We start from the raw sequence: 15,379 nt of genomic DNA, 5'->3' as shown, positions 1-15,379 counted from the left end.
TTCCATTTAAGGAATTGACTTACACAGTTTTTTTAGCGGGGGGGGGACTGGCAAGTCTGAAATCTGCAGAGCTGGTGAACAGATTGGAAACTCAAGAGAGTTTCTGTGGAGTCTGAAGACAGTTTGTACACTAGCAGACCTGGAGAGAACCTGGAGAGTACCTCTCATGAATGCCAGTTATTCAAAAGCACCGTGCAAACCCAACAGGCAAGTGTAGGTCCCAGAGATGACAAGACTTTTTTTCTTTATTTACTCTTCCAGACACCTGATCCCCATTCACCTGGTCCCCATTCTGGAAGCAGGTGAGGTCTAAGAGGTGATAGCATGAGTGGAGGAAAGTGGGAAGTGAAAAGAGCAGTGTTCATGCACAGGGGTCTTTGGGTCTCCAAGGGGAAGTGGGGGTAGGGTGTGGCAAGGAACGAGGTCTTGAGCTCAGTGTGGAGAGGTTTTCAGTTTGGGGAAACCAGCAGGGACAGGAGCAAAGAGAACTTTGTACACCTAATTCTCTTCTGCCCACTTTATCCTGTATGCCTGTGCACATAGGAGCTCAGGCCCTCAGTTAAATACAGGATTGATTTGAGCAAGGACTTTTCTCACAAGGTAGATCACTGGGTTATTTTAAATTTTTAGCTATTGTGAATAATGCTGGCATGAATATGGGTTTAAAATATCTGTGTCCCTGCTTTCAATTCCTTTGGGTATCTTTTAGTTTTGGTACTAGGCATTGAACCAGGGTGCTTAATCACTGAGCCATCGCCTAAGCCCTTTTTATATTGTATTTAGAGACTGGGTCTTAATAAATTGCTTAGGGCCTCACTAATTTGCTGAGGCTGGCTTTGAACCAGGATCCTCATGCCTCAGCCTCTTGAGCATTTGGGATTACAGGTGTGCACCACCATACTCAGCTGGGTAAACTTTTTACAAAATATAATTGCTCTAACTTATCTATCAGTTCAACCAATTTCACAAAATTATCAATTATGAATAGTTTTTCTCATCAGATAAATAAGTGGACAAATATATGAAAAAATGTTCAACTTCTCTAGCAATTAGAGAAATGCAAATCCAAACTATTCTAAGATTTCATCTCACTCTAGTCAGAATGGCAATCATCAAGAATATAGGCAATAATAAATGTTGGTCAGGATGTAGGGAAAAAGTCACACTCATACATTGCTTGTGGGACTGAAAATTGGTGCAACCACTATGGAAAGCAGTATGGAGATTCCTCAGAAAACTTGGAATGGAAGCACCATTTGGCCAAGCTATCCCACTCCTTGGTTTATTACTTAAAATCAGCATACTACAGGGATGTGGCCAGATCAATGTAGCTCAATTCACAATTGCTAAACTATGGAGCCAACCTAGGTGTCCCTCAATAGATGAATGGATAAAGGAAATGTGGCATATATATTCAATGGAATATTACTCAGCTTTAAAGAAGAGAGAAATTATGGCATTTGCAGGTAAAGGGATGATCGTGGAAAATATGCTAAGCAAAATAAGCCTTTTCCCCCAAACCAAAGGCTGAATGTTTTCTGTGATATGCGGATTCACAATAAGAGAGGGACACTAGGGAAGAATAGAGTTACTTTAGATTAGTTAGAGGGTAGTGAAGGGGAAGGGGTATGGGTATAGGAAGGATAGTAGAATGAAACAGACATCATTACCTTACGTACATATATGACTGCATGACCAATGTGATTCTACAACATGTGCAATCAGAAAAATGAGAAATTATACCCCATTTATGCATGATATATCAAAGTGCATAAATGCCTTCTACTGTCCTGTGTAACTAATTACAACAAATAAAAATTTATTAAAAAAAAGTGGACAGGAACTTGAGTGTAGTTTCCCCACTTGACTAATGTGGAGACCCAGGCCCTGGAAGAGCATGGGCTCTGATCTGAGTATGGCTTACACTGGAAGGAGCTTTTGTCCTGTTCCCAGCATGTGGCATTCTGAGAAGGAGGGGGTGTGGTTCAGGAACAGGGTGGGTTCTGGAGTCACATGCACAGAATTTGCCTTGTGGCCTTGGGGAGCTATTGAACCTCTCTGAGGCCTTTTTTCCACCTGTGAGATACCCGTATCTTGCTGTTGTGAAATAAGAGATGACACAGAGAGAAGCCTATAGAGCTGCTAAAGAGTGAGCTCTCTGTAGGGGAATTATTCTGTGGTAAATGTATATTTATGTTATCAGTGTACCAGATAAAGGACTCAGGACTAAGGACTCACTTTCTTCTTTTCTATGAGTTATCTTTCAAAACAACTTTCAGGACATCTATTTTCTTAAAGTCAGGTTCATTGAAATATAATTTACATACAAAACAATTTATCTCTCTTAGAGTTCATTTTTGACAAACATAATCATGTGACCACCATAGTCAAGATATCCCCCAAATTCCCATCTGCCTTTGGTAATCACCTTCTTATCCCTAATTTCTAGTGACCATTGGTCTCTTTCCTATCCCCATACTTTTTTGCCTTTTCCAAAATGTCACATGAATGGAGTAAGACAGAATGGATTGGCTCTTGTCACTTGGCCTAATGTCTTTGAGACCCATCCTGGCTGTTGTAGGTATCGTTAGTGTGTTCCTTTTTATTACTGAGAAAAAGGAACACACTAACAACTTACTTACTATTAATAGTAAGTTACAACAATAACTTACTATTGTATGGATGTGCCAGAGTTTATTCATTCACCTTGGAGGGACATTTATGGTTTTTTTACCCCTAGGTTTTGGAAGCTATGAATAGAGCTTCTATAAATATTCACGTATAAGTTTTTGTAAGAACATAAGTTTCTGTTTCTGTAGGGCAACCATCTAGGAGCAGAATTTCTGGGTATATGTTCAAAGTTATCAGAGATTGCCAAGTTTGGATGTGAGGTGTCCCCCCAAAATTCACATGTTGAGACAATGCAAGAAGGTTCAGAGGAGAAATGATTGGGTTGGCACAGTCCTAACCCAATCAGTGAATTAATCCCCTGATTGGGATTAACTGAGTGGTAATTGAAGTGGTAGGGTATGGCTGGAGGAGGTGGGAACTGGGGGTGTGACTTTGGGGTATATATTTGTGTCTGGCAAGTGGAGACCTCTCTCTTTCTCTCTGCTTTCTGATCATCATGTGAACCACTTCCCTCCACTACACCCTTCCACTATGATATCCTGCCTCACTTTGAGCCCCAGCTAATGGAGTCTGCTGTCTATGGACTGAGACCTCTGAAACCATGAGCCCCTAAATAACTTTTTCTCCTCTACAATTGTGCTGATCCAGTCTTTGAGACATAGTGGCAAAAAAACTGACTAATGAGACCAGGCTAACTTCCAAAGTGGCTCTCCCATTTTGCATTCTCTCAGTCAAGGGTGAGAGTAACGGCTGCTGTCCCTCCTAGCCAATCCTTGGCCTTATCAGGTTTTTTTTTTCCCCTAAAAACATGTTAATAGGTGTGCCCTGATATTTCATGTTAATCATCCTTCTCCTAACATTAATTCTGTCATCACCTTAGCACCTCTGACTATGTCAAAGGGGAAGTGAGATGTGAAGAGAGTCCATATTACTGTAACCTGTCTCCCTGATCCCTTTTCAATTCAGTTTTTAACTCATAAGTTCTCCTTGTGAATGTGAAAGGGTGGGGAATAGGGAAACGAGGCCTAGCCACACTCTGCACATATTTTTTGAACAATATTGGTTTTGTTACTTTTTCTGGTGTGGTCCAGCTTGGTCCCTGACTTTGCTGAGACAGGGCAGGGTGTTTTAATCTGCTGATGTGCAGCCAGGACCTGATTTTGAGTGGGAGAGAAAGTAGGTCATTTACAGACAGGCATGGAAGTTACTCTTCCTATTTTGTATCACCTGGTCTAAGAATATCCCCAGCTCTAGGGCCTGGGTGGTCATGGCCCATGATGTGGGTGACTAACAGGCACATCTCTCACCTGGACCTTATGATCCAGAAACTGGTGTAGTCACAGATAAGGTTAATTTTTTTTTCCCATAGTAGCTTCTTGACATTCTAGTGCCAAGGGCTGCTAAGTCCCATCTCACATCCTGAAATGCTCACCTGTTGGCAAACCTCTGAACGGAAAGTCAGGAATGATATAGTGGAGCAGGATGTTTATTTAGAAGAAAAACACCAGCAAACTCGTGTCTCTTCAGGCTGCAGATGTTGCCCTTCAGTGTGGCAGCTGTGTGCAGGATACCCTGGTGGATGATTAGGGAGCAGAGCTTCAAGGATGCTGCATATATCTGCAGAGTGGGTGGAGTTGGCAGAAGATTGTCAGTGACACCCAGGGAGCCAGGGGCCACTTGCCTGCATATTTAGTTCTGCTGACAACATGGGAAATCCCCCCAATTTCCTCTCTATAACTCTCACTCTCTCTCTCTCAGGTTGCAGTAGACTTGGTATCTGGGTCTCCACATGTGACGCACAGATAGGGGAGACCCCTCCACCTCATCACACACAACTTACCCTCGTCCCACTTGGGTTTATTGATATTCACCTCTTCCGTCATCGTCATCATGCATAAAGGACAGAGGGTGGCACTAAGATCACCAAGGCCTTGTAAATGAGGAGAAGCTGAGACCTAGGAGTGGGAAACAACTCAATTAACAAACCACAAGGCCAAGCTGGGCCTAGACCCCACCCTATAACTCCTGGCTCCTGTTCCTTTCTGCCTTTTGTCTGGCTGCATGTTTTGTTACAGGACAGCAGGGATTCTAGTCTCAGGGATGTGGAGAGCCATGTTAAAACCTGGTTGGAGTCTTACACAGCCAGAGTCTGACCCAAACTGGGAAACAGTGCACCTGGCAGGCACTGGGTGGGAGGGCTTGTCTTTTGCTGGAGGCCCTGGGACTCCCTGTACCCCTGTCTGTAGTTTCCCAAGCCTTTCTCTCTCTGTTCCTCTTACCGTGTGAGCCAGGGGTTTGTGGTCAGCCACTTGTGTGTATTGCCAGTGATGTACTGAGCAGCAAAGCCTAGGCTGTTCACAGGACTGGAGTGGTTTCTGCTCCTGCCACCCACTGTAATGGAACCCTGAGTAAGTCACTTCTTTGCTCTGGTCTTAGTATCATCTGTGACCAAGGCCAATAGCACAGATGTTGCTGGGTGACCAGAGGATTGAACGAAGAGGTGTATGCAAATGTTGTAGCAACTAGACATAGATAGACACCCGTCCTCCAATCCTAAGAGTGAACTTGGCTGAGTACTTATATCTGCAGTGACACCATAGGGGGAGTCTCATATCACTCCATCTTACAAATGAGGATGCGAGGCAGGGAAAGTTTCGTCATTGATCCTAAGCCCATCATATTCAAACCCGAGCCGTTGGGCTCCAAAGTCTGTATGTCATTAGAGTAGAAGCTGGGGAAGCGGAAGGCCAGCCCACAGGAGCAGGCCAGAGTGGGGAGGAAGAAAGTGTAGGGTTGGATCTTGACCTTATTTAAAATTTTAATATTTTGTTCATCATGGATTTTTTGCATTAAAATTGATTCTTAAAAATATTGAATTATTTTTTTTGGCACCTCCTTAAATCTCATGCCTGAGGTGAGTGCCTTATTCTTGTTCTGGCCCTGCTGAGACCCCCCCAGTGGCTGCACCCCTAAGTCATTTCTTCCCACCCTCATGAGGAATCCTCTGGTGGTACTTGCACAGGGCATTTTTTTTTTTTTTTTTTTTTGGTAATGAAGTAGATTAGAGTGATTTCTTTCTGCTGGTCTTTACCCTGCCAAGAAACTGTCCTCAGTTTCCTTCCTTTCAAAAATCAAACCACACAGGCTCAGGTGAAGCAGGAGGCTGGGCTGCCGCAGCTTGATGTTTGAGTCAGCAATGGTTCCATGAGATTTCATGGATCCGCATTTTTTAGAAATTCTTGTTTCTCCAAAATTCTGTGTCTATTCCTGAGAAGGTGAGTCAAATGTTTCAGTTCAACAAACATAGCTTCTGTACCCAGAGGAGATGGGGGTTGACTTCTGATGCTTCCCCAGATGTCCAATCACCAGCCTGCTCTATTGGGTTTCATTTTTCAGACCCGATGCTCACTTTGACTAACCACTTGCTTATCCTGAGAATGGAGTCCCTTAGCAGGTCCTCAGATGCAATTTGCTGAATGAACTGATTAGTTATGACCATAGGTGTGGCCACAGAATGACTCTTGTAGGACAGCAACAACACTCAGCTTCACTGCAGCAGACAGGGGTGGGTTGGTGGGCTCCATATTGGACTCTGGGAAGGCTTTGTCGGTGGCAGAGATAACAGTTTGGTACATAGTGGTTTCCAGTGTTTGGGAAAATCCAAGCAGAAACTTTGAAGTGAGGAAAGAAAGAACTTGTTCCACAGAGAGGTCCCTCAAGGTGGAAGAGAGAGAGAGAGAGAGAGAGAGAGAGAGAGAGAGAGAGAGAGAGAGAGAGAGAGAGAGAATGAGAATTAACTAAGTAATTAATTTTGGGAATCAGTAGCACATAGGTTAATTCATTCATTGATTCATCTATACTTTCATTCATTTTGTCAAAACATATTATTGAGCATCTACTTTGTGCAAGCTCCCATTACAGGAACAATGCTCTTGCCTTCACAGAGCTAGTGTTTATCAATATGTGGTTCTCAGGGGATAAAGTCATGGCAATAGCTGAGACCTACTTTAAGAAGCCCATGAAGTACCAGCACACTGGAGTCTAACTCCAGAGCAGCAACTGCAAGAGCTTCTGAAGGAAGGAACCAAGCCATGGATTAGCCAGGACCAACAGGGGTGGATTTGCTTTTGTTTCTGTCATATTTGTCAAATCAGCAAGATTTAAAAAAATAGTATTGGTACTTTTTCTTTTTTTAATAATACTGGGGATTGAATCCATGGGTGCTTTACTATTGAGCTATATCCTCAGCTCTTTTTAAATTTTTTTGTGAGATAGGATCTCACTAAGTTGCACAGACTGGCCTTGAATTTGCATCCCTCCTGTCTCAGCCTCCCAAGTTGTTGGAGTTAAAGGCATGTGTGACTGAGCCCAGTCTGGACCCTCCAAAAATATATATTAACAGAGGTAGTAAGAACACTGAGGGTAGGAGGATTGTTTACTGATGTGTTGTTTTAAAAGAGGCTGTTTTTCTTTTTTTAAAGGATGGAAATACAGGCCAAGAGCCTGAAAATTTTCCCTACATTTAGCTATTTCCTTTTATGATTTAGGAAACTATTATGGTGGGTTATTTAATTCTGAATACTTGGGGAGACTTAGACACAGGGCTGCCATTGCAGTGTTGTTTTATCAGTAGTGAATAATTGGACATCATTTACATGCCCAGGTGCCTGGGATTATTAAATAAATCGTCAACATTACTCTTTGGCCACCGTAAAACTATTAGAAATAAAGGTATCAAAGATCTTAGATGAAGTGGAAAATATTCATGATATTTTGTGAGAAAGAAGTTATGAACCAAATTATAAGAGAAATGGATCAAGAGAAGATATCTGCAATTTTTTAAATGAACAAGAGACTAACTTCTAGAATATACTCTTGTAATGCAACAAGAAAAAGATAAGAAAAGGAAAAACGAAAATGTTATGAGTGTCAGACCACAAAGGTGGAACCCAATAAGGCTAATGAGGCTATGAAGAAATGCTTGTACTCAGTAATTTAGGGAAACACATCAACATGACAATAAGGGATTCCCTTCACTTCAATTGGATTGGCGGTCAGTAGAAAGTAGGGTGATGCCAATTGGGTGGCAATGAAGAGACAGAGGGGCCTTTAGATACCCATTATAGAGAAGGTGGTTGGTTCCAGCTTTCTGGAGGCTTCTTCATGGTATGTGGTTGAACTGAGCAAGGCACATGTCCTCAACTCAGTTCTGCTCCTCCTGAGTACCCACCCAGAGCCCGTCACATTCCGCCCCGAGAGGGAGCGCACACAGGAATGGTCCCATGGCATTGTGTGCAGTTTTCAGAAGTTGTGTTTAATCTCGCCATCCATCACTGTGAGAACAAACAGGTAAATGCTCACACACTGCCCGCTTTGCAATACAAGGCAGCAAGTTGAAGAATTAACTTAACCGACACACAGGGGTGAAGACAGATAATGCTGAGTAAACCAGGAAGATGCAGAAGAGATGCAGAGGATCATTAGGTAGCTTGCAATGCAGGTGTGTGGAAAGCAGGAACCTCGGGTCATGCTTCCTAAGGCCCGTGGCTGTGGGACCCCACCTCACAAGCAGGTGGGGTGGGTAGGGTGAGGATCAGGGAATGGGAGTGAGGAATGGAAGTCCAGGGAGTGGAGGAGCAAACAAACCCCACAAGGAGCTTTGTCAGATGAGGGAAGGACTGGGTGTGCACAATCCCACTGCCCGCCCCTGAGGGCCAAGCCAAAAAAGAAAATTAATAAGCCAACCAAAATTCCTGCCAACCACCCCAAAGAGCAAAGTATATATCTAAAGTTAGCTTAACAGTATTAGGAATATGTTCTTCTTGAACTATAGAATTATAGGTAGAAGCTGGAATATCAGTAATCATTTGTCTGGGAATAGGCAAATTTTATATTCTTCCTGATATTTTCTTCCTTCCCAATTTTTAACAATGTGACATAACTTTTGTAATAAGAAATGGTTTCTTCTTTTTTGTCTTATTTTCAGTACTTCGGATTGAAAGGAAAATGACTTTGTTTCTAATTTTATATTGTTTCATATTCTACTTTCCTCTGTCAGCGTTCCCCATATAATTTTTTATTGACTTTGAGATGCCATTTACTTACATAAAATGCACCTGTGTCAGTCAAGACATCCATTAGGGTGACAAATATCTGAGATAAGTCAACTTAGAGGAAAGGTTTATTTGGGTTCATGATTTGGGATGTTTTAGTCCATGATGGATTGGACCTGTTGATTCGGACCTGTGGGGGCACAGTACAGAGTGGTACCAGAGGAGGCTACCTTACGTCATGGGTGACTGTGAAAAAGAAAGAGGAAAAGTCTGGGTTCCTATCAGCCCCTTCCAGGGAATGTGTCCAGTGACCTCCCACTAGGGCCTTGCTTCTTAAAGGTCCCACCACCTTCCAGTAGTACCCCCAGGGGACCAGGCTTTTAACATGAGGGCCTTTGATCCAAACTATAGCAAAATCATTCTTAAGCTTACATTTCATGCATTTTGCCCAATATGTACACCCATGTAACCACCATAACAATCAATATGTAGACATTTTCATAGCCACAAAAATTTCACTGTGCCCTTGCCTAGGAAACTTGCCCATCCCTACTCTCAGTGCCAAAACATTCATGGGCTTTCTATCAGTAGAAATTGTATTTATTTGTTTTCTAGTTTCACAAAAAGTGGAGTTATTTAGCTGAGATCTTTTTGTATTGATTCTTTCATTCAGGATAATGTTTTGACATTTGTGTGTTTATCAGAGGCACCTTCCATTTTTATGGATGTACAATGTTCCATCACATGGCTAAACCATAATTTGTTTATCAATTTAAACAACAACAAAGCAGTGATTTTTGAAAATGAAATCTGAAAGAAGCATGTGTAATAAAGAGGAGTCAGAGCACAAAATTTTATGCATGTAAAAGTTGAGAAAATTTCAGAGTGGGATGGTTCCCCTTGCCAGCTGACATAGTACTAACCCCATTCTAGCCTGCAAGGACAGTATGTCTGAGCTACAAATTAAATGTGATGTACCCCTGCTGTTGCTGTGGCTGAGAGCAAAGTACTAGGTAAGCTGCATCTGTTGTCCCTCTATCTGCTTACTACCCTGTGACTGTTGGATGCTGGCTGAACTCAGGATGAATTTCCCCCGTGGTTACTTTGAGTCTGGGGAGGGCTTGTTGCAGAAGCCAGGACATTCTGGTGTCACCTTAGAGTTTATTATACTCCAAAGAGCCAACCACAAACCTCTGAGCCAATCACAACTCACTTGAATATTTGATGTTTAAAAATTCAAGCACACAAATAAAAATACCTTCCAGAGCTTCACTCTCAGGTGAGTTAATCTTTGGCCATTTTCATCACATAAGCTCTTGTTCTCGTGTCGACTTGCTCAGGCTGGTCTGCATAATTGTTCCTGTCTGCATGCAAAGAGGGGCTCCTGTAAGCTTCTTGATTTAAAAGTTCATTTTGAGGGCAAAGTTCTTTAAAAATATTGAATGTGAACCAAATAATGCTGAGAAGGAAGAATCTGTCTGTTCAGATTTATGCAGTATGAGGAAGTTACCATTTAGATAAAGAATTACAAGACTCTAAAACAAGTTTAGGAAATAAGTAGTGATGATAGTTGCAAAAATTGTGAATGTACTCAATGGCATTTCATTGCACTTGAAAATGGGTAAAACTGCAAAAATTTATATTTTACCAGGATACAAAAAAGTTAATGATGTAACATACCCCAAACCACTAAATGATGCAACCTTAAATGGAAAAATTTTTGGTATATGAATGATATCTTAATTAAATGAAAAATAAAAATGAAAGAAATTTTTAATAAGAGTGACATGCCTTTACAAACACTGGTAAAATATTCACATGTGTCTTTTATTTAGTTAAGAGGCTGCAGCATGAGGTAATAATATGGGACAGATTTTGGTACTAAAGGTTTGCTTTCCACCTTAATGTCTAGTTGCCTGTGTGCCCTTGGCCCCTCTGGTTTCCTCACTTCCACACAGAAAATAAGAGCACTCTCTCTGCTGATACCTGGGGTCTGTATGGTGAACCCAGCACACTGTGTTGCTCATGGAAGATTGTCAATTCCATCCAAATCTGATGAATCTCTTTTTAAAAATGTCTTCCTTATTTTAGTCAGTTTCAGATTCTTAAGGAACTATCTTCAGTAGGAACTGAGCAGAACAAATACTGTACCTTGTCCCACAACCAGTGTCATCAGGAAGTGTGATGAGGCAGGACTTTTTATTTTTGTTTGTTCTGAATTCAGATCAGCATGGAGGCTGAAGATCTCTCAAAGGCTGAAGAAGGACCTGAGGACCCAGGTTTAAAAAATGAAGGCCAGTCTGCTGCTGTGCAGCCTGAGTACCCACTTGGAAGGCAGTCCCCTGGTCCCACTGACCTTTGGGATATGCTGGAAAGGAAGTTTCTGGAATACCAGCAGATGACATATGGGAGTGCAGATGAACGTCGGAAGAGTCTGTTGTGTCTTCTCCCCCTTTTCCTAAAGGTCAGAATTTCACTTTTTAAGAAAGCTTTATTTTGTTTTTAATTGGCACATAATAATTGTACATATTTATGAGTACAGTGTGCTGTTTCAATACATGTGTACATTACGTAATGAGCAAATCAGGATATTTAGTGCATGCTTCGCCTCAGTGATTTATTGTGTCTTTGTGGTAGGAACCTGCAAATCCTCTCTTCTAGTTACTTGGAAATATACAATAGAATATTGTTAATTATTTTATTGTATTTATTTATTGCCCCACTCTTCTGACTTTTAAAACTATAAGATGATACAGTGCTTTGGATATACTTCTGGGATGAATGAAAACCAAAATCATTGCTCTTAACATTAATGCTAGTGGCCTCTGAATGGCTGTTCAGGGGAGAGTTGTCTTAGTCTGTTTATTCTGCTGTAATAAAAAGTAGAGTGTCTTGTGAACAGCATGAAAATCAGATCTCTAGTTTCTCTTCAAAATTTTGGTAGATGTGGTAACACCAACAACTGGATAGACAGAGATGACAGAAGATGGTCTTTTAGACAGAAGATGGTCTTGGTCTCCCACCTTATGCCAGTCCCCCAAATATCTTTCACCCAATCCATGGGTGAAACATACTCCCTTATGTTTTCTCATCCCATAGGCAATCAAGTTTGAGATCCTATATATAGTGTTTCCTATTTTAAAGAACCTTGACATTGATCCATGTCTTACAATCCCCTCGTGATAATTGAGGCATCATGGCCCTTTTGTTGAACACATGGGCTTTTGAGTCAAACAAAACAGGGCTCAAGTCCTGGCTCCATCTCTTATTAGATGAGCATACTTGAGAAAGTTACTAATTCTTGCTGAGCTCCAGTTTCTTCATCTGTAAAGTGAAATCAATTATATTCTGTTGAGAAGCTGTGAGGTGAGATTAGATGATGTCTGTCAAGTCCAAAGCACATAGAACACACTCATGCCCTACATCATCTTACCCCTAGCCTCCAGGGTCCTAACTGCATGTATGCATGAACATTCGAGATCTTGCCTTCATGATTTCCCAAACTGCTGGCACCATCAGCTTCTCTTTGGACCTCTGGAGCCCACCTCCAGTGATTCCTGTAGAGGCAAACATTACAGGTTTCTCATGGTTTTCTTAATATCTACATTCTTAAATTAAGTCCCACAATGTCTACCAATCTGACATTTCTATTAAGTTCTGACTAATAGAATCCTACAAGAGTCAGAACTCTCAGGCTTCCTAATTGAGAGTTGGTGGTGGAGAGGAATGTGGGGAAGATGGGGAATGTTTCTCAGGTGTAGTTCAGATAAAAAGGGAGGTGTATCTAAAGAACATTCCTTGGAACATTCCTCATGCAAACTGTCTAGCTTGTAACTATTCAGTCCTGAATTTTATAACCATAAAGAAGTGCTCTTCAAGGTGGTCTATGCCTTGCAAATATCAGAACCTGAAAAAGTGTACCATGTTCTGTGAAATTGGGAGGCTAATGTCAAAGCCTTTTGAATTCATTGGTTGTTATGGAAACCATGTCCTGCTTGGGATTTGAGTGCATATATGAATCCTGAATGGTTTTGTTTGATGAGAACTTGACTCTATACCTGATTCTCTTCACTTTGGGTCCGAGGAATAATAATATGGTCTGGAATAGTCTTTCTATGAAGATGATGTACACCGGGATTTTGAATTGCCACTCCTGCTTAGAAAGGATTGTATTCTTGGGGTGTGGGATCCTTACTGTCCTTTCAGTTAGACCCAACATGGAAGAGGTGATTCATATGTAGTCAGAACTTAGGTGAAGATTGACAGCTGTGTATGTTCTCCTTGTGGCAATCTCCTGATTCAACCTAGTGAGTCTTTAGGTTTGATATGGATCTTGTCTTGTGTAGCAGACTCTCTTAGAGGTGGTTTTATTTTATTTTATTTTTGCATCTTTTCTTCAGAAGACTTCCTTTTCTCTTTTGTTTTTTCCCATATGACTCCTTCAAACTCATAGCAGGAATATTACCTAGGTATAGTTGGTGACCGTATTGCTCACCTGGGCAACAGAGCTCCTGGGTTCTGCCACCTGCTAACTGAAACTAGGATATTATTTCACCCTAGGGTCATTTCATTTTTAATACATACCAATAAACCCATTGTAAGTCAGAAACATTGTAAGCAGAAAAAGCATTGAATTACCAAACCTGCCCAACAGCACAGCTCAGCATAGCATGCTGTAGAGCGTTGGTCGTTTGTGATTACATGGCTGAGTGGGAGCTGCGGCTCGCAGCTGCTATCCAGTGTCAGGACAGAGGACCACATTGCATGCTTCTAGCTCAGGGAGAGAGTAAAAGTCAATATTCAAAGTTTGGTTTGTACTGAATTTGTATTACTTTTGAACCCTCATAAAGTCAAAAGATTATAAATTGAACCATTGTAAATTAGTGACCATCTGTATACAGTTAGGGTAGTACTGTAAAGTGATACTCAATAGCCAAGTGATGGAACCATTTATATATATATATATATATATATATATATATATATATATATATATATATATATGTATTACACACACACACACACACACACACACACACACACAATGGAACCTTGTTCAGCCATAAAGAATAACAAAGTTATGTCATTTGCAGAAAAATGAAACTGAAGACTATCATGTTGAGGGAAATAAGCTAAATTCAGAAAGTCAAGGGTTGTATGTTCTCCCTGATATGTGGAAGCTAGGGAGAAAAAAATTATGAAAGACCTCACGTAAATAGAAGGGAGAGTGGCTGAGTTGAGGAAGGGGGTCAGGGAGAGGGAGGGCATGAGGGAAGGGGATGTTCTGGAGAATGAAATTGATCACGTGCATGAACATATTTGTCACAATGAATCCCACTATTATGTAGAATTATAATGCATTAATTAAAATATGAAAAAGAGAATAAGGTGGTATTCTAAAGAAAGAAAAAAGGAAAATGACAATTATTCCTGTCTTTGTTTACATGTAACTGCATTAACTGTGTCCATTTAGAACAGAAGCCTCTCCACCTCTCCTCTCCTCATGGTAGGTCAAAGAGGAGCTCTTAGCCAGGGTGAGTTGAACAGTGTCTCAATCCTGCTCTAGGGTCATATCCTCCAACCCTGCCTTTCTGTCTTCTTTTCTTTCTTTTGATATCACCAACTTGTCATTGACCTGTGCTGCCCACACTATGTACTGATGGTCACTGACTTATTATGGCTTGAATTATGATAACTAGGTAATATTTACAGAGCTCTAACTAGCAAAGCAGACACTTGCTGAGTGTTTAAAAGTATTCACATTGATCCTGTGAGATAGTTGCTGTTTTATCTGATTTATTAATGAGGAAAGAGAGGTTTGCAGATGTTGAGTCACTTGACCAAGTTCACTCAGTTTTTAGCAGAGTGGAACTTAACTCAAGAAGTCTGTCTCAGGTCTGCATTGTTGACCATTGGGTTCCCTTGCTCAATGCTGGGGTTTGTAGAATGGGGTATATCTAGTTTCTGTTTCCCTAGCCCATGACTCACTGGACAATGATGTTGCCTGCAAGCACCCTACTTTTCCCTTGGATACAAAAAGGAACACACGTCATGTTTGGACAGATGGCTCCAGGATATTGCAGATAGGGAAGTGGCATTTTTTAGTTCGTGTATTACAGTAATACCTAATTGTGGGGTTTGACATATCCACAAATGCAAATAATAATCGAATTTGCTTCATTTCTGTTCCCAGTACTATCTCCTTCTCTCCTCTCCTCCTTTCCCCTGACTCCATTACTCTTCCCTGTTGTACTTCCTTCTATTAATTTACTTTTTAAATTGGTGCATTAAGTTTGCAATAGCCAAGCTATGGAACCAGTATACATGTGGATAAAGAATATGTAGTATATACACACAATGGAGTTTTACTCAGCCATAAAGAAGAATTAAACTATGCTACGTCTGTGTAAGAACCTATCAGGGAAGAGGTTTTATTGCATCACTTGGGTAACAGCACAGGGCCAGTAACTTCTGTAGTGTGCAGGGCAAAATTTCTGAGAAGGACTCAGTAGACTGTTCTTTTCCTGCCACTCTTCTTGTAGAATACCTGTAGAATCTCATGCCGAGACAAGAAGGCATTCCTCTGGCAAGCATGGGCAGGCCCTGGCCTGTGGATGAGCAAGCTGTGGTAGAAGGGAAGGACTCCAGGTCTTCACAGTGCATAGGCATATTCTGTGATACTAGATATGGGGAAC

The 15,379-nt window shown here is 41.3% G+C and overlaps 1 protein-coding gene across 1 annotated transcript in view; it reads left to right on the top strand.

Moving 5' to 3' along the window:
* Wdfy4 (WDFY family member 4) overlaps window positions 1-15,379 on the top strand; it is a 271,706-nt gene that overhangs the window by 19,568 nt on the left and 236,759 nt on the right. Inside the window, exon 2 of the mRNA XM_078042593.1 lies at window positions 10,909-11,148. Coding sequence (XP_077898719.1) covers window positions 10,915-11,148 — 234 coding nt within the window. The 5' untranslated portion in view covers window positions 10,909-10,914. The remainder of the gene's footprint in view (window positions 1-10,908; window positions 11,149-15,379) is intronic.

Source organism: Ictidomys tridecemlineatus, chromosome 1 (genome assembly GCF_052094955.1).
Source record: "Ictidomys tridecemlineatus isolate mIctTri1 chromosome 1, mIctTri1.hap1, whole genome shotgun sequence".
In the NCBI taxonomy this organism is placed as follows: domain Eukaryota; kingdom Metazoa; phylum Chordata; class Mammalia; order Rodentia; family Sciuridae; genus Ictidomys; species Ictidomys tridecemlineatus.
Note: the sequence above shows the minus strand (reverse complement) of the source record. Positions and strands in the feature narration are given on the sequence as shown.